General features: G+C 39.3%; 1 protein-coding gene across 6 annotated transcripts in view; it reads right to left on the reverse strand.

The window, feature by feature from the left end:
* ABCA8 (ATP binding cassette subfamily A member 8) overlaps nucleotides 1-19939 on the reverse strand; it is a 77414-nt gene that overhangs the window by 53399 nt on the left and 4076 nt on the right. For all 6 annotated transcript variants that reach the window (XM_007524393.3, XM_060202639.1, XM_060202637.1 and 3 more), the window contains 7 exons: nucleotides 18448-18652; nucleotides 16650-16811; nucleotides 12965-13068; nucleotides 7333-7559; nucleotides 5200-5341; nucleotides 2442-2627; nucleotides 106-253 (listed from right to left, as the gene is read on the reverse strand). In XM_007524393.3, coding sequence (XP_007524455.3) covers nucleotides 106-253; nucleotides 2442-2627; nucleotides 5200-5341; nucleotides 7333-7559; nucleotides 12965-13068; nucleotides 16650-16811; nucleotides 18448-18652 — 1174 coding nt within the window. The remainder of the gene's footprint in view (nucleotides 1-105; nucleotides 254-2441; nucleotides 2628-5199; nucleotides 5342-7332; nucleotides 7560-12964; nucleotides 13069-16649; nucleotides 16812-18447; nucleotides 18653-19939) is intronic.

Below are 19939 nucleotides of genomic sequence, written 5' to 3' on the forward strand. Positions count from 1 at the left end.
CAATTTCTTCCTGTAGTTCTCAAATTATAGACTGCAAATAGGTTAGAAGATTCATCTTAGGCAATCCAATTAATTATGTTTGACTTTAACCATATCTCTACTTACTTGGCAAAACTTTTTCAAAATAAATTGTTAATGCCAGGTAAAGGAAGCTATCCAACGCCAACATGAAATTTGTTGCTATTATTATGTTTGAATTGTTCAGTGGAAGAGGGTACGCATTAGAATTCATATCATGGTCCATATGTAAAAGCTGAAAATCAATGAAATCAATATGTATAGACATGTTCTGCATTAAAATCAATGAAATCAATATGTATAGACATATTTTGCATTAAAATAAATGAAATCAATATCTATAGACATATTTTGCATTAAAATCAATGAAATCAATATGTATAGACATATTCTGCATTAAAATAAAATAGCTACTTCTTGCCCAATATTGGGAATACAACATTGATACTGGGGCTGTCTACTTTAGAAACATCAAACACATACCTGGAGATAGGAACATATGACCAAGTATAATGCAATTTAATAAATGCTCTATTGGTGCATGGGAGGGGGAAAGACCTCAGCTGGGGTCAGAGTGTCTTTCAGATACATATCATGGGGAGATGAGAAAACATACTCATATTTCCACAACTTTATTATAAATCAGTAACCCCCGAATAAAATTATCTAAAATTGGGGGGGGGGGCAGGTGGAGGCATACCTGGTTGAGCACACACATTACAGTGCACAAGGACCCTGGTTCAAATCCCTGGTCCCCACCTGCAGGGGGAAAGCTTCCCAAGTGATGAAGCAGTGCTGCAGGTTTCTTTCTTTCCCTCTCTACCTCATCTCCCTCTCTCAATTTCTCTGTCTCTATACAATAAAAAAATAATGTAATTTTTTAAAAGTTTGAAAAAATTATCTAAAATTATGTGCACATACACGTATGCACATTCTAAATGAAACTGGAGTTAAATTAGGAAGAGAGAGGGATGCATGAAAAAAGATAACATGTAAGATGAACTTCAGATAGTTTTACAAAACACAGGGACTGTTTTGCTTAGCAACAAATGACTGGCTAAAGAAATTATGGGATATATAGTACAACAAATGACTGGCTAAAGAAATTATGGGATATATAGTCCATGAAATACTACTCTGAAGTCAAAAAAATATGATCTTGTGCCCTTCGGAACAAAATGGATGGAACTGGAAGTGATTATGCTCAATGAAATAAGCAGAGAGATGAAAGACATTTGCTGGATGGTCTCACTCCTGTGTAGAATGTAGAGAACTGAGACACATGAGCTTGCAAACAAGCTAATGAACAAAGCAGAAGCAAGGAAACTGTTTCTGTAACTTGGGAGAACTCTGGTGGTGATCTCTGGGAGACGGGAAAATAGGGACACAGAACTTGGTTGGTGTGTGCGGTGTGTAACTACATTATAATCTTACAATGTTGTAACCCACTGTTAAGCACAAATAAAAAAAATGAGGAAACAAAAAACACAGGAAGAAGGTGTGTGATTTTTGAAACCACCTACATAAAAATGAATTGGTGCTCCTGGAAAAAAGAAAACACTATAATGGACAAGGAGAACTTGTAGAGAAGAATATTTATCTATGATTTTCAAGTCAATTGTAATGGTCATTTTTAATCATAAAATTATAATGTTCCAGATACTTATAGTTCTTTTGTTAAGTACTAACTACTGAACATATAATGATTGACATAACTATTTAGCTGGAGGAATAGCAGAGTGAGTTCAATGTTAAGGATTAGATAGACAGAAAAGATAGTTCTTAAACAGAAATGTAACTTGCTCATTAATTAATGTACACTTAAGATGTTTTTTAACTTCTTTTTTTTACTTTGTAGTTTTCAAATTATTTATTTAGTTATTTGGATAGAGAGAAATCTAGAGGAAAGGGGGAGGGAAAGAGGGAGAGGGAGAGGGGGAGAGAGAGAGAGAAAGAGAGACAGAGACCTTTAGCACTACTTTATCACTTATGAAGCTTTCGCCTGTAGGTGGGTACCAGGGGCTTGAACCCAGGTCCTTGCACACTGTAATGTGTGCACTCAACTAGGTGCATCACCACCTGACCTCTACTTTGTAGCATGCATACTGTTCGATTTTTAAGTCAAAGTTATTAAGACCCATTAATAGTCAAATAATTTATAGCCAAACAAATCAATGAGACATAATTTTCTAGACAATTATAAACATAGTCATCTTTTTCACTTACCAATGACCTACATTGCTGATCTAAAGACTTCTAAAACTTTAAAAAGCCCATTCTAGCAACCTCATTATAGCTTTCATTGTTTTTTTTTTTTTTTTTTTAATTTAACAGTACTGAGCATGGATATATAAATTCCAGAAAGGAAAGGTGTTTTAGAAAATCTATTAATCAACCTAATAAGCTATTAAATTGTTTCTCACCTGGGTCATTCCAAGCGTGAAGGCAAAAGGACTAAACAAACTCAAAGTCCACTCCAATGATGCAGGAAGGTGTCTATACAATGCCAGGAACCCCAGACTCCCCCAAAAGACAGTAAGAAGGAACACAGCCAGACCGGTGAGGTAAACTTTCTTTACCAGTACGCTCATTAGAAAAGATAAAGCTATCTGAAATGAGAGAAGAACCCATTGTTTTGTTTCTCCCAGAATTATTTGCATAAACATAGGAATGTACACATAAGATTAGGGTTATATTACTATACAACAGCTATGTAAAATAAAGAGCTACACCTGTCAAATTACACGAAGAAGTGGCATTGGAAACACTATTGTCTGTATATTTTCTCAGGCAAACAGAGTGAATTAAAAAGAGTAAACAGCAAAACGCAAGGACCGGCATAAGGATCCCGGTTTGAGCCCCGGCTCCCCACCTGCAGGTGGATTGTTTCACAGGCAGTGAAGCAGGTCTGCAGGTGTCTGTCTTTCTCTCCTCCTCTCTGTCTTCCCCATCTCTTTACATTCCTCTCTGTCCTATACAACAACAACAAAATCAATAACAACAATAATAACTACAACAATAAAAAAACAAGGGCAACAAAAAGGGAATAAATAAATGAATGAATATTAAAAAATTATAAGAAAAAAGAATAAACGGGAGGGGGGCAGGATAGATAGCATAATGGTTATGCAAAGAGACTCTCATGCCTGAGGTTCCAAAGTCCCAGGTCCAATCCCCCTACACCACCATAAGCCAGAGCTGAGCAGGGCTCTTGTAAAAAGAAACACTACACTGGACAAGGAGAACTTGTAAAGAAGAATATTTATCTATGATTTTCAAGTCAATTGTAATGGTCATTTTTAATCATAAAATTATAATGTTCCAGATACTTACAGTTCTTTTGTTAAGTACTGACTACTGAACATATAATGATTGACATAACTATTTTGCTCAAAACTCTATAAAAAATGGGAATAGATGGGAAATTCCTCAAGATAGTGGAGTCTATATATAGCAAACCTACAGCCAACATCCTACTCAATGGACAGAAGCTGAAAGCATTCCCCCTCAGATCGGGGTCTAGACAGGGCTGTCCACTGTCACCGTTACTCTTCAACATAGTATTGGAAGTTCTTGCCATAGCAATCAGGCAAGAGAAAGAAATCAAAGGAATACAGATTGGAAGGGAAGAAGTCAAGCTCTCACTATTTGCAGATGATATGATAGTATACATAGAAAGACCTAAAGAATCCAGCAGAAAATTACTGGAAGTTATTAGGCAATATAGCAAGGTATCAGGCTACAAAATCAATGTATAAAAATCAGTGGCATTTCTTTATGCAAACACTAAATCTGAAGAAGAAGACATCCAGAAATCACTCCCATTTACTGTTTCAGCAAAATCAATCAAATACCTAGGAATAAAGTTGACCAAAGAAGTGAAAGACTTGTATGCTGAAAACTATGAGTCGCTACTCAAGGAAATAGAAACTGATACCAAGAAATGGAAAGATATCCTATGCTCATGGATTGGAAGAATAAATATCATCAAAATGAATATTCTCCCCAGAGCCATATACAAATTTAATGCAATACCCATCAAAGTTCCACCAAGCTTCTTTAAGAGAATAGAACAAACACTACAATCATTTATCTGGAACCTGAAAACACCTAGAATTGCCAAAACCATCTTGAGGAAAAGAAACAGAAATGGAGGCATCACACTCCCAGACCTTAAACTATATTATAAAGCCATCATCATCAAAACAGCATGGTACTGGAACAAAAATAGGCACACAGACCAGTGGAACAGAATTGAAAGCCCAGAAATAAATCCCAACACCTATGGGCATCTAATCTTTGATAAGGGGGCCCAAAGGATTAAATGGAAAAAGGAGGCTCTCTTCAATAAATGGTGCTGGGAAAACTGGGTTGTAACATGCAGAAGAATGAAATTGAACCACTTTATCTCACCAGAAACAAAAATCAACTCCAAATGGATTAAAGACCTAGATGTCAGACCAGAAACAATCAAATACTTAGAGGAAAACATTGGTAAAACACTTTCCCACCTACACCTCAAGGACATCTTTGATGAATCAAACCCAATTGCAAGGAAGACTAAAGCAGAAACAAACCAATCAAAACTACATCAAATTGAAAAGCTTCTGCACATCCAAAGAAACTATTAAACAAACAGAGAGACCCCTCACAGAATGGGGGAAGATTTTCACATGCCATACGTCAGACAAGAAACTAATCACCAGAATATATAAAGAGCTCAGCAAACTTAGCACCAAAAAAAGCAAATGACCCCATCCAAAAATGGGCAGAGGATATGAACAAAACATTCACCACAGAGGAGATCCAAAAGGCTAACAAACATATGAAAAACTGCTCTAGGTCACTGATTGTCAGAGAAATGCAAATTAAGACAACACTAAGAAAGAGAAGAAAAAGGAGGAGGAAGAGGAGGAGGAAGAAGAGTAGAAGAAGGGGGGACCAAGCAGTTAAGCAATGCTGTAGGTATTTCTCCTTTATTTCTCCCTCTCCATCAAAAGAAAGAAAATAGGAGAGAAAACAAAGCGAGGAAGAATATTCACATAGGCAATGAGCTCTCCCCTGGTGACATAAATATATACATGACTTTTTTTAAAAAGGAAAAGGACTAATAACTTCATTGGATACTAACACTTGATCCTTAGAGTGTTGAATGGGAGGAAATGCAGTTCACCTACTCACCAAAGATAATCCATAGAGGAGAAAGAGAGTGAAGACTGTTGTGAAGCCAGTCAGAATGATAAAATCAACATATTTTAAAACCAGTGCCAAGCAGAGAGCCATCACGAAGATGAAGCCGGCATAAAGCAGCCCCCAGGAGAGCCTGGTGTGGAAACAACAAGTTATTTCTTCATGCTCACTGAAAAAGGTTAACCTATAATGAATTCTAACATCACCTACTCATTTAGTCACTTAGCAGATATTTCTTGAGTAATTATGTGAACTCAAGGTATATTTTGGGAATTTTTTTTAAGGAATTAGGAACATTCTTTTTCCTAAAGTTAATTTCAGAAACACACATATGTTATTGTATGACATAAATGAAATAGGATTCCAGTAAGATGTGCTTTGGTCCAAACATGATTTTTTGCCGCAATTCTACTCTGTCATTTCTGGACTACAAGACAGACCCTGAAGTCCTTCTAAACTCTGGAAAAGAATGATGCTCCCTTTCAAACAATTTGTCCTGATTTATATCTTACCACCTTACAGACATCAAGTTGCACATGCTACCATGACACCATCCTGACTTTCTTGGGCAGACAACAACCTCACCAACATATCTAAGGAACCTCACCTCCCCAGAGCCCTGCCCCACTAGAGAAAGATAGAAACAGGCTGGGGGTGTGGATCTACTTTCCAACACCCATGTCCAGCAGAGAATCAATTACAGAAGCCGGAACTTCCACCTTCTGCACCCCATTAAGAACTGTGGTCCATACTCCCAGAGGGTTAAAAAATAGGAAAGCTTCCAATGGAGGGGATGGGACACAGAACTCTGGTGGTGGGAACTGTATGGAATTGTACCCGTTATCCTACAGTCTTGTTAATCATTATTAAATCACTAAAAAAAATGACACTGTCATGAGGACTCAGTGGGTTCATGTCTATACAGGACTCTGTGTGAACATGTGGTAATTAATCCCTTATTGAATCCAGAGCCTTTGCTTCTCTCTGGGGATTCTCTACATTGTGGAGCTCTATGAATTTCCTTGGAGGTAAGAAATTCTGTCACCTCTCTTTTTCTAAAATCTGTCTTCACCTTCCTTTATATGTATGTGCTAAATAGTCAATTTGTCTTGAATATTTGCCGTTAGCTCATTTGCTATCTGTTCGGTTTACTTACTTCCCTTTCTTCATCATGTTTATTAATGTTTTGGAAGATTATCATGAAATGAACAAAAACAAGACAGATACAAATGCCATAAAATAACTGATAGCCTATATAGCAATTCCTATGTGCCAGAGAATGTTTTATGAACTTAAATGTGTCAAATAATTCTAGCCTCACAATAGACCTGTCTAGAAAGGTAGTATTCTCCTCATTTTCTGAGCAACCTCATGAACAAGGGTATTTGGTAACTGTATTTCAAGTCCAGGTTTGGGGCTTCAGTCTTTAAATTCCACTCGTTCATCTCAGTATCAAACTTCCTCCAATATTAATTCAATAAAGAGGTATATATCGACTTATACAATTTTCTAGATGCCTAAATTGTTCTCAGGTACAGAGTATACTTTGTTCTTCAGCCGCTCTATTATTAATTATTCCTTATAACTATCACCTGCATGTTTTTCAGCCAACTAATCATAAGCTTTTACCTAAGACCTTCTCCATATTTGCAATTTCTCAGCCCCCGATACTTTAAATTCAGACTACCCAGCTCCTATTCACAATCTGATTCTGTCATTTTATCTCCTAAACTAGAGTCACTGTATCTAGTCTTCTGTCTCAAAAGAGGCCCCAACCATGATGTCCTTTTTCCTCCTTTCAGTCCCACACTGACTTGGTTGGCCTCTATCTGACTCTGGACACCAGTCTACGATTTCTACCGCACTCAGACCAGTTGACACAGTGACATAGCCACCATTCCCCCTGCTTCAGATCACCTAGCAAAGCCAGGTTTGATGCTCTTTTTTGTTTGTTTTTTGTTTTTTAAAGTCAGGTGCATAGAAGCATCCACCAGCAAGGACAGTTTATTCATTCCATTCAGAAAGAAACAAGTAGGAGATCATTCAGTTTTATTGATGATGCTTTGAAGAAACCAACGTTCTCTGAATTTATACATTCGTTTACTTGTGCTAAACTTGACTCACCAGAACGCTGAGTCCTGGAGACCCATCACTGTCATCATGCCCTTCATCCTTTTTCTCTCTCTTGTAACACTAATAGATGCATAGTAAGTGAATGAGGAGAAGGAAATAATGCAGAAGAAAATGTGCAGATCAGTTGAAATTCCTTCTTGATTGACAAAAGGGTGTATCTTCATGTTTTTTCCAGTAACTGACATCAGTTGCTCTGTCACAGAGTGATTCGTTGTGATCTGAAGGAATACATTGATAAACACCATTTGTACACTGATGGGTGGTCCACTCCGCTCTATTTTCACTATCTCTTGAGAAACCATCATGGATCTGCCTGCGTCTGATTGAGTTCAGCTATTGGCACTCATGTTCTTCCACTGACCCACCTGGAGTCTCCACTCCAGGCACACTGAGCTACTCACGGCTCTCAACATGTAGCATGTGTTTTCTCTCAAGTTCTGTTGTTGTTTTTTTTAATCGAGGTAGCATTATTTGACAAGACTCCTATCTATTAAGGGCACAATTCCACTGTTCTTGACGACACATGTGTTCACATCTCACATCCCACAAAAGTGCCAGTCTTTCTCCAGCACAGATCACTCACTGGTCAACCCCTGCCCTGAACTTCAGATCTACAGTCCTAGACGAAAGGTTTATGTTTGTCTTTGTCTTTCTCTATCTGCCCCCCCCCAACTCTAATTATTTCTTCCACAAAAGACAAGTTTCCAACTTTTCTTAGGACTCGTAGTATATTCCATAGCAAACACATATACTACAACTCCCTTATCTGCCCATTTGCTGTTGGTTGCTTGAGTTGCTTACAAATTTTGGCTGCTGTAAGTAGCACTGCAATGAACATAGATGTGCATATATCTTTTACAACTTTTTACTTGTGTTTTATTTTTCATCATGCACCAGGAACCCAAAGCCTCCCCAGCCCTACCCCTTCCCCAGAGTCCTTTGCTTTGTGCATATATCTTGTTGGATGAATGCAATCACTGGCTCATATGTCCAATCTAGTTTTAATATCTTGAATACAATCCATACTCTTTTTTTAAAAAGACTAGACCAATGTGCATTTACAACAATGTCCAAGAGTTTTATTTTTCATACAGCTTCATCAATGTCTTGTTTGACTTGGATTTTCTGGTCATTCTCATACAGGGGAGGTGGTACTTCATTGTTTCAGTACTAAGATGAACATGTTTAAAAGATACAGAAAACAAAGGAAATGCAAAGATAACTACTGCTCATGGGTTGGAAGTGCTAAAATAACCATTTTACTCAAAGTGTTGTACAGATTCAGGGCAATCCCTATCAAAATTCCAATGGTTTTCTTTAAAAATAAAATAAATACTACTGAAATTTATTTAGAATGACAAAATAATTGCCGAAGCAATCCAGAGAAAAAGGTATAAAGAGAGAAATTAAATTCTCTGACTTGAAACAACACGGCCAAGCAGCAGTAATAAAAGGGGTGTGGTAGTGTTATATGGGTAGACAAAGAGATCAGTGGAATAGAATCGGCAGCACAGAAACCAGCCCTCAAATATAAAAAGTAGTTCGTCCATGTGAAAGAACCCAAGAGTCTAAAAGGAGAAAGGAATACCTATTCAATAAGTCGTGTTGGGGGATAAATAAATTATGGGATATATACTCCATGGAATACTACTCTGAACTAAAAAAAGATGATATTGTGTCCTTTGGAACCAAAATAAAATGAGTAAGACTGGAGTTGATTATGCTTAGAAAAATAAGTAGAAAGGTGAAAGACAACTACTGGGTGATTTAATTCATACATGGAATGTAGAGAATGGAAACGTGATTATGCAAGTGAACAAGATCTGAAGTAAATAAACTGTCACTAAGACTTGTGAGAACTATGATGATTATGCTTATTGTGGGGAGGGTGAGGACACAGAACATTGTTGAGTACAGTAGGAACTATAATCCATAAGCTTGCAGTCTTTTATACCACCACTGATGGCTCATAAGTAAGTAGTGTTAAGGAAACTGAATAAACACATGCAAAAGAACTTGTTCTGCTTTGTATGTTAATGCTTTTTCAGCCACCAAGCTCCAGATGCTACCATGAAGCCATGAAGCCAACCTGACTGACTTCCCCAGGCAGATGAACTTACCAATGTGTCCTGGAACCCCATCTCTCCAGAGCCCTGCTCCACTAGGGAGAAATAGAAACAGGCTAGGAGTATGAATTGACCTGCCAATGTCCATGTCCACTGGAGAAGCAATTATAGAAGCCAGATCTTCTACCTTCTGCACCCCATAATGATCCTGGGTCCATGTTCTCAGAGGGATAAAGAATAGGAAAGCTTTCAAGGGAGGGGATGGGATACGGAGCTCTGGTGATGGGAGTTGTGTGGAAGTGTACCCCTCTTATCCTATGGTCTTGTCAATATTTCCATTTTATATATAAAAAAAGAATAAAACTGAAGCACCATGTCATCCTACACCACAAGTTAACTTAAAGTGGATCTAGGGCTTGGCTGTTAATATCAAAACCATATAATACATTGAAGAAAACAGGCAAAAATTTCAATGATGTGAACTTCAGACATATATTCAGAGACTCAGTTCCAGCAGCAAGAGAATCAAAAGTAAAATGAAATAAAATGAGTTTGCATAAAACTAAAAAGTTTCTCTAATGGCCCAGGGAGTGGCACACCTGGTTGAGTGCATATGTTACCATGTGCAAGGACCCAGGTTCAAGCCCCCAGTTCCCACCTGCAAGGGGGGGGGGAGCTTCATGAGAGGTAAGGCAGTACCGCAAGTGTCTGTCTCTCTCACTGTCTCTATCTCCCCTTCCCTCTCAACATTTTCTGTATCTATTCAATAAATAAATAAATAAATAAAATGTTTTTAAAAGTTTCTCTATAGCAAAAGAAAAAAAAAAGATGGGACCTAATGAGTAAAATTATTTGCACAACATCTTTAACAAAAGTTCAATATCTAAGATATATAAAGAATTAACAAAATTCTACACCACCACCAAAACAAACTAAATAACTAAAGGATTCCATTAGAACATCGAAAGAGGGAGTTGCCAAAGCTAACCTTATCAAAGCATGGACTGCAAAAGCTGAATAAGGTCAAGAGACTGGCATACTTTAACAATGACTCTTTAGTCACTATCAGGCCATTCCACCAGCTGAGGCCCTAATCAGAGAGTCCTAAGATTCCCAGACAGACTTGATGGACCTAGACCTCAAATAAATCCCTCTCTCCATTGTTACCGGTCATCTCTATCAGGAACAACAACAATAGGACCCTTCTGTGGGCCCCCATAGGACCTTGCCTTCAACTTGGGTCAACAATGGTAGAGAATGTTTCATCCTCCCTTCAGAGGATGGACAACATACTCTATGCTACACCTGAGGAAGATGTGTCAATACTGGGGCAGTATGGAGTGTTCCTATTCATTACCACAGAATGTGAGCTCAGATCTACAGGGATGCAGAGGTCACACAGGCTCCTAAGCTAATTACAGGCCCCCAGGTCACATCAAATCGATGGGGTTTACAGTCAACTATATTTATACCTCTTTCCCATATTAGGGAGCTACTCTCTTCCCTGGTCCAGCTTTCTGGTCCTTTTTCCAGCCATGACATCACCTCCCCAGACAATAATTAGGATCCACCTACATATCAGATTTCAGGCTCAGGCAAACAAACAACAACAACAACAAAAACACTAGTATAGCTACAGGCCCTTGAAATGTAACTAAAATATGCCTACTAGCTATCTACATAATGGAGGACCCCCCCCCCAACTCTTCATCTGCACTATTCCAGCCTTTAGGTCCATGATTGTTCAACAATTTCTTTGGCTTTGTATGTTAACTCTTTTCAGCCACCAGGTTCCATATGCTAGCAGGATGCGACCAGACTTCCCTGGACAGACAACCCCACCAATGTGCCTTGGAGCTCTACTTCCCCAGAGCCCTTCCCCACTAGGGAAAGAGAGAGACAGGCTGGGAGTATGGATCAACCTGTCAATGCCCATGTTTGGTGGGCAAGCAATTACAGAAGCCAGACCTTCCACCTTTTGCATCCCACAGTGACCTTGGGTCCATACTCCCAGAGGGATAAAGAATAGGAAAGCTATCAGGGGAGGGGATGGTATATGGAGGTCTGGTGGTGGGAATTGTGCGAAGCTATACCCCTCTTATCCTATGGTTTTGTCAATATTTCCTTTTTATAAATAAAAAGACTAAAAAATAAAATAAAATAAAATAATGAAGAAAAAAAGAAAAAGGGAGTCAGGCAGTAGTGTAGCGGGTTAAGCACAGGTGGCACAAAGTGCAAGGACCAGTGTAAGGATCCAAGTTCGAGCCCCCGGCTCCCCACCTGCAGGGGAGTCGCTTCACAAGCAGTGAAGCAGGCCTGCAGGTGTCTCTTTCTCTCCCCCTCTCTGTCTTCCCCTCCTCTCTCCATTTCTCTCTGTCCTATCCAACAATGACAACATCAATAAAAACAACAATAATAACTACAACAATATAACAAGGGTAACAAAAGGGAATAAATGAATAAATAAATAAAAGAACATGGAAAGAAAAGCTGAACACACAATTCACCAAAGACATACAAATGGTAATTAGGAACACACACATACATACAAAAAGACTCATCAAGATTAGTTTTAGGGGAGTCGGGCTGTAGCACAGCGGGTTAAGCACAGGTGGCGCAAAGCACAAGGACCGGCATAAGGATCCCGGTTTGAACCCCGGCTCCCCACCTGCAGGGGAGTCGCTTCACAGGCGGTGAAGCAGGTCTGCAGGTGTCTGTCTTTCTCTCCTCCTCTCTGTCTTCCCCTCCTCTCTTCATTTCTCTCTGTCCTATCCAACAACGACAACAACAATAATAACTACAACAATAAAACAACAAGGGCAACAAAAGGGAATAAATAAATAAAATAAATATTTTTAAAAAAAAGATTAGTTTTAAATGTCATTTTAAGCCTAAAGGCTGGAATAGTGCAGATGAAGAGTTGGGGGGTCCTCCATTTTGTAGATAGCTAGTAGACATATTTTAGTTACATTCCAAGGGCCTGTAGCTATACTAGTGGGGTTTTTTTGTTTGTTTGTTTTATTTATTTATTTTTTTGCCTGAGCCTGAAATCTGATATGTAGGTGGATCCTAATTATTGTCTGGGGAGATGATGTCATGGCTGGAAAAGGACCAGAAAGCTGGACCAGAGAAGAGAGTAGCTCCCTAATATGGGAAAGGGGTATAAATATAGTTTACAGTCGTAAACCCCATCAATTTGATGTGATCTGGGGTCCATAATTAGCTTAGGAGCCTGTGTGACCTCTGCATCCCTCTAGATCTGAGCTCTGTAGTCATGAGTAGGAACATTCCATGCTGCCCTAATATCGACCCATTCTCCTATATTTTTCATCATGCACTTGACTTTCTGACAAGATTATGTCCTGGAAGGACCAAAAAAAAAAAGGTGTTTTCTTTATATTTATACCCCCCCATGGCACTTATGTTAAACTTTCATGTAACAAAAAAGCTGAGTAATGAATGATTTAAATATTTATACTCCATTCCATGAAAATTTGGTACCTTTAATGTTATTAAATGCATTGAATGTTATTTTCCAGAGAACATTCTGTACTCACTTCTATAATAGCAGCATTGATGGCAGCTTGAAGAGCTACAAACCCTTTCTTCCAGAACATTGTATTGTCACACCAGACATCTTCACTAGTGCTGTAACAATGAGCTTTAAGAAAAGGAGAAAATTGTAACTATAATGGTAGATGATTTCTGCCTTGATTACAGCAAATAGTGGATTTATAATGCCTCCAAATTCTATATATTCTTATTTTGGCTAAAACTTTTGTGAAAATATAAATTATAGTCATGATTCTCAAAGTAGTATAGACAAAAACAGTCCCAATAGTTATGTTGTCCGTTAAATTGCAGTACATATTGTTCATACTACAGTTTTTTTAATGTTATCTTTTATGGTTTTTCATTTGTGAATTGTGTTGAACTCCTTATTCTATACTTGACTTGTAAGAAGTAAGATATTTTATGTTTTTCAAGACTCAAAAGAGTCTAATATGGCTTAAGATATATTGGAAATTGGGGTGAGATTATCAGCTGTGCTTATATGATGCCAATTATAACATCTTTTGAAGAAGTGTTTACTCATAGAGGCCCATCAGTATATTTGTACAACCTTTATCTCCATTTTTTTTTACTTTTTAATTTTTTTCTATTTATTTAAGAAAGGAGACATTAACAAAACCAAGGATAGGAGGGGTACAACTCCACACAGTTCCCACCACCCAATCTCCACATCCCACCCCTCCCCTGATAGCTTTCCCATTCTCTATCCCTCTGGGAGCATGGACCCAGGGTCACTGTGGGATGCAGAAGGTGGAAGGTCTGGCTTCTGTCATTGCTTCCCCACTGAACATGGGCATTGGCTGGTCGATCCATACTCCCAGTCTGCCTCTCCACTTTTTTAAATTAGTGATTTAGTAATAATTAACAAGTCTGTAAGATAAGAGGGGTACACTTCCATACAGTTCCCACCACCAGAGTTCTGTATCCTATCCCCTCCATTGGAAGCTTCCCTGTTCTGAAGGTATGAAGCAAAAATCTTTATGGGGTGCAAAAGGTAGAAGGTCTGGCTTCTCTATATTAATACAGTCTTCTTTGAATCTTTTAAAGTCAAATTTTATTCTTTTCTCATAATAATAGCAATCTGATCTTTCTTACAGTATTTTTCCTCCTAGTTAAATTATTAGTTATTATCTATTTACCACTCTGTCAGTTAGTTGACTCATTTTTCTGGCCAGAAATTGCACCCAGAGATATAAGCATCCCAGGTATTGATTCTTGGCACCAGAAGGGAGCTGCTTTGTATAACCTGGGGATCTACAGTAATATGAGGCCACTCCTCTTCTCTGTCTCTCTGAATGGCACATGCAGCCCAGAGTGATGGAATTGTACATGTTTGAAACCTGAGTTTTGACTGAATACTTAACATTGCAACTTATTTCCACTGGGAAAGATATATCCTCACTTGCTTTTGAAAATACTTTATTTATTTATTTATTTTCTTTATAGAGACAGAAATCGAGAGGAAGGTGGAGATAGAGAAGGGAAGAGACAGAGACATGTGTAGCACTGTCTCAGCACAACTTGGGATGCATTGGATCGACCTTCCCGTGGTGCATCCCGTGAGTACCCATTCATTGGGGAAACTGACGATCCTTCCTAGCCGACTGAATCCACATGGATCCCAGTCACTTTCAAAGCCAGCAACAAGCAGATCCTGACAGCTTTCAAGCTGTTAGTCCTGCTCTTCGAGTCCTCCAACTTAATGTTGAGGGGCTGTCCTTTGCCAAACGTGTTATCTTCACCCACCCTGTTCAACGCTTGACGTCTCGTCACCCAATCTGGTCCCCTACGCCTACACTGAACTTCTCTGTTCCAGTCTCTTGGAAACACAGTTGGCAGTCAGCTGAGGTAAAGAACAAACACCTCATCACAGACCTCTGCGAGCGTCCACCCGGCTTTGACCTAGCACGTTATGATCGGGCCCTCCTCAATCGCTATCGAACAGGCCATGGCCGGTGCGCCGCTATGTTCCATCGCTGGGGAGCCAGAGACGACCCGAACTGCCCCTGCGGCTCCAGACAGACTATGACCCACATAGTCAACGACTGCCACCTCTCCAGATTCAAAGGAGGTCTCGAAACTTGACATCAGGCTCAACCTGACGCTGTTGACTGGCTACGGAAGAAGGGCAAAGGCTAGAAGAAGAAGCACAACTTCACCACTCTGAGAACTGGGGGCTTGAACCCAGATCTTTGTGCACTCAATTGGGTATGTCCCTACCTGGAGCCAAGTCCTCACTGGTAATGCCTTATCCTCTCTGGACTATAAATTTATATTCAGAGATGTTTTATCTTCGTGGCCTGTGCTGAAGTAATATTTTTTTAAGGGAATATTTATAATCTCTTGCCAGGCACTTTGGTGCCTGGTTGATCGTAAATCTCCTTCATTGCATTTATAGTTGTTTCCCAGACAATTGGGATGAGGAAGGACCTCAACTTTAAGGAAAGGCAGGGAGGTCAAGAGTTACAGGCTATCAAAGGGGAATGCTCTTCTCCTTGTCCGAAGCCCATGGTAAAAAACAAACATGATTCCTTTTGTTTTTCCTGACCAACAAGTGAACTTTCTTCTGTATATGCTCTTTTAATGAGCATGTTGTCTTTTGGGTTTCCGGTTAATACAAGAATCTTTATCTCTTTAACCCCCAGATCTTTCTGCCTGCCTTTATGCAACCACTAAAACTCAAACCTCTTAGTTACTGACTTTGGAAAAATTACATGGCATTAATAACAGTTTACCACTCAGATCTGACACCTTCCTGGCAACCTTTCTCTTTAAATTAATTTTTATAAAGTTTATTTGATAGAAAAGAGAGAAATAGAGAGACGGAGATAGAGTGACACTTGCAGTGCTACCTCTCTTCTTATGAAGCTTTTTTTTCCCTGAAGGTGAAGTCTGGGGACTTGAACCAAGGTCCCTGTGCATGGTGATACATGCATTAACCAGGTGTATCATCATCCAGCCCTAGTACCTTCCCAGCAACTGTCTTTGCTTTATTTTACTTTATACAAAGACTTAAAGGGAACTTTAAATTTTATTTTTTAAAGCACAATTTTATTTTTCTTCAACAATTAAATGTTATAATTACATATTCTATGTAACATCTACATATATGTGCACAGTATACATAATATCAATTTAAACACTACATATTAACAACTTAGTGACATACCTATTTGTATATATTTATAACCAATGAATATAGTATGTTAACGACCAAATCAAAATATGCATTTAAAAATATCTTGATGGGAGTCGGGCGGTAGCAAAGCAAGTTAAGCGCATGTGGCACGAAGTGCAAGGACTGGCATAAGGATCTGGGTTTGAGCCCCTGGCTCCTCACCTGCAGGGGAGTCGCTTCACAAGCGGTGAAGCAGGTTTGCAGGTGTCTTTCTCTCCCCCCATCTGTCTTCTCCTCCTCTCTCCATTTCTCTCTGTTCTATCCAACAACGACGACATCAATAACAACAACAACAATAATAACTACAACAACAATAAAAAAAAACAAGGGCAACAAAAAAGGGAAAAATAAATAAATATTTAAAAAATATCTTGACTAGCCTTCTGTTAGTACAGTATAAAGATCTGGAAATAATCTGTACTAGCATCTGTTCTCACCTCTGGCTTATGATGCAATCAGATTGAATCAGGGCAGAATAGCTGTAAAATTACCTGTATGGTCTCTGATTTCCTTGTGGGTTGGGATCCACTCTCTCAGCAAGAATTTCAAATGATATGAGAATGTATTAGTAAAGATGACTCTGATTATTTCCAAACGATAATCTGTTAATTCTTGGATCTTTTCTTCATCAGATACTCCAAAGACTTCTTTATCTGCCATCACAAGAATGCAACAGTGATTACTGTAAATAAATTACTGGGACACCAACTTCAGGGTTTCACACTCAGTTACTTTAACTGGAATCCTTCATGGAAATAAAATGAAGTGTTAACGTTGAGTAAGTCAGGCAGAATAAACGATGGGGAGAGACTTTTTTTTTGCCTCCAGGGTTATTGCTGGGGTTCTGTGTCTGCAATACAAATCCACTGCTCCTGGAGGCTATTTTTTCTCTTTTGTTGCTCTTGTTATTATTATTGTTATTGCTGTCACTGTTGTTAGATAGGACAGAGAGAAATGGAGAGATGAGGGGAAGACAGAGAGGGGGAGAGAAAGACACCTGCAGACCTGCTTCACCGCTTGTGAAGCGACCCTCCTGCAGGTGGGGAGTGGGGGAGGGGTCTAACCAGGATCTTGACGCCGGTCTTTGTGCTCGGCGCCATGAGCTTAACCCGCTGTGCTACAGCCCGGCCCAGGAGAGACATTTCTAAAATGCCATACAGACACAATAGGAAAAAATAAAATTGGTGATTTTACTTTCACATGTTGTAATTGTGAACCAAACCTTATCCGCCGCCCCCCCATACTTTATTGGGTGGAGGGGCAGGGTGGCACGAGTAGTTCAGAGCACAGCTGTTGAGACAACTTCTCATCTCATGACAGGTGTCTGCAAAATTGTCTCTTTCCTGACCTACATCTTTTCCCACTATTGTGGCCTAGGACCCATACTACTACTACTTCTTCTTCTTCTTCTTCTTCTTCTTCTTCTTCTTCTTCTTCCTCTTCCTCTTCCTCTTCCTCTTCCTCTTCTTCTCCTCCTCCTCCTCCTCCCCCTCCCCCTCCCCCTCCCCTCCCCTCCCCTCCCCTCCCCCTCTCCCTCCCCTCCCCCTCCTTCTCTTTCTTCCTCACAGTCCTTTGCTTTGGTGCAATACCCATTTGTATGTGGTAGTAATGAGCTTCAAAGGAGCTGATGACTCCCGAGGTCCATTTAATCAACTGACCTCTGATTCTACGTCCTATTCTCTTGTGTCTGCACTAGAGTGATTTTCCTCGAATTTCAGGAAATCAATACAAAAATGACCTTGCTAGTAATAACATTCACCATATTTTCATTGATAAGTCCCCTAATACTGAAGGATCAAAATTTGAAACAGAAAACTTTTCAGTAGTACTTTTGGTAGAGAGAGAGATATTAAATTCCTATAATCAAATTAAATAAATACAGAGCTGTTTCACCTGTAGCAGCAAGCAAGCACTAAAGTACCAATCTCATTCTAGTAAAAATATTTCTAATGCTTATGTCCGCATTCCTAAACACTTCTGCTTTTCAAAGTCTGAGCATCATCTCCTCACACCATGCAAAATCAGCAGATGACTTTGATGAGATACTGAATTCTAAGTGATAGTACCCTGCTTGGCAAGAAATACATTCACTGCTCTGAAACAATAGAAAATGAATGATGGTTTCTTCCTTTCAGCAAAGGGAAAGGAATATTCAAGTTGTATATGACACAGAAATACTGATATCGGACATGATCAATCAACTGAAATGCAAATAAAATGCCTGCTTCAACAGTTGAAAGAAGCAAATAGTGACATTAACAATTCTCCCTCAGGTTGCCAGAAATGTACCTTTCATGAAGGAGACTGAGGACACCTTCTTCATTATCTGTTCAGTCGTATTGGTGACAGGTGTGTACACAAGCGCAAATTCACTTGAGTTAAATGAATCAATTCGTCCCAGGTCTATCGTAGGCATTGAAGAAAGATCAACAAGCTCATGGCCATTAGGATTTAGGAGCAAAAAAAGCAGCAGAGCCAATGCGCTTAACCACTCCTAGACAATCCAAGGGAAAGAAAACAGTCGATTATTACTTTAAATTGGTTTCTCCACAGCTCACTGGGTATGTTACATGCCTTGCTATGCATAGTTTGTCATGTTTGTTTTTTTCTAATTTCAACTTCAGCGTTACAAACTATTGAAAGTGGGAAAAGTAGTGGTCTGGGAGGTGGCACAATGAGTAAAGTGCTGGACTCTCAAGCATGAGGTCCTGAGTTCAATCCCCGGCAGCACATGTACCAGGGTGATGCCTGGTTCTTTCTCTCTCCTCCTATCCCTCTCATTAACACATAAATAAAATATTAAAAAAGTAAACGAAAGAAAGCGTGAACAGTACACAGTTCAGTCATCTAAGTAATTCCTGTGAGCGCATAAGGCAAGCAAGGGTTAACTTCTGAATCTGGCTAAGATGGAGACATCTTTTCCCTTCTCCTCAGCAGGAAGGGGGCTTTCTATTAAAAGTCATCTTGGCCATCTGCTAGTGAATCTTCTATCCCACCAGACAGAAAGGTCTCTTAGCAAAACCTGCTGAAAAGCAAAATAATGTGTACTCTCTTCATGTAGAAAAACCAACCCACCAACCAAGCAAACAAGCCTGTTTGCTTATTGCTATGAGTAACTATGCAAAAGATGGTAACTGTATAAAAGGGGCCAGTGCCACTGTGCTCCGGGCCCAGGTTTTTGGTCTGGGAACATAATAAATACTGCTTTCTGCATTAAAGCCTCAGGGTGTGTCCTGTCTCTGCCTGAGAATCAGATGACACTATGTATGACTAGGAATTCAAATTTGTTGACCCATAGTTCCAACATAAAGAACATTATAAATATATACATATTATATTTGATTTTTTAAAATTTTTTATTTTTATGTATTGGATAGAAACAGCCAGAAATCAAAAGAGGAAGGGGAGATAGAGAGGGAGAGTGACTGAGAGACACCTGCCTCCCTGCTTCACCACTTGCAAAGCTCTCCTCCTTCAAGTAGGGACTGGAGGCTTGAACCTGGCTCCTTGAGCATTGTAACATGTACGCTCAACCAGGTGCATCACCATTCAGCCCATATCAAACTCTTAAACATATGCAAGGCAACAGCTGTTAAGCTTGTAGCACAGTGCTAGCTTACCCATACTGTATTGCTCTAAGACACTGTGTGCTTTATAATAATTATTTCATGCCAAAATTAGGAGAGTGGAATTGCTACATCATATAGTTGATCTGAGGAATAGTATTTTAGTTATCAGTACCGGCCACCTGCAAATTTCCAGTGAGAAACTGATTTATTTC

This window comes from Erinaceus europaeus, chromosome 12, assembly GCF_950295315.1.
Source record: "Erinaceus europaeus chromosome 12, mEriEur2.1, whole genome shotgun sequence".
Lineage (NCBI taxonomy): Eukaryota > Metazoa > Chordata > Mammalia > Eulipotyphla > Erinaceidae > Erinaceus > Erinaceus europaeus.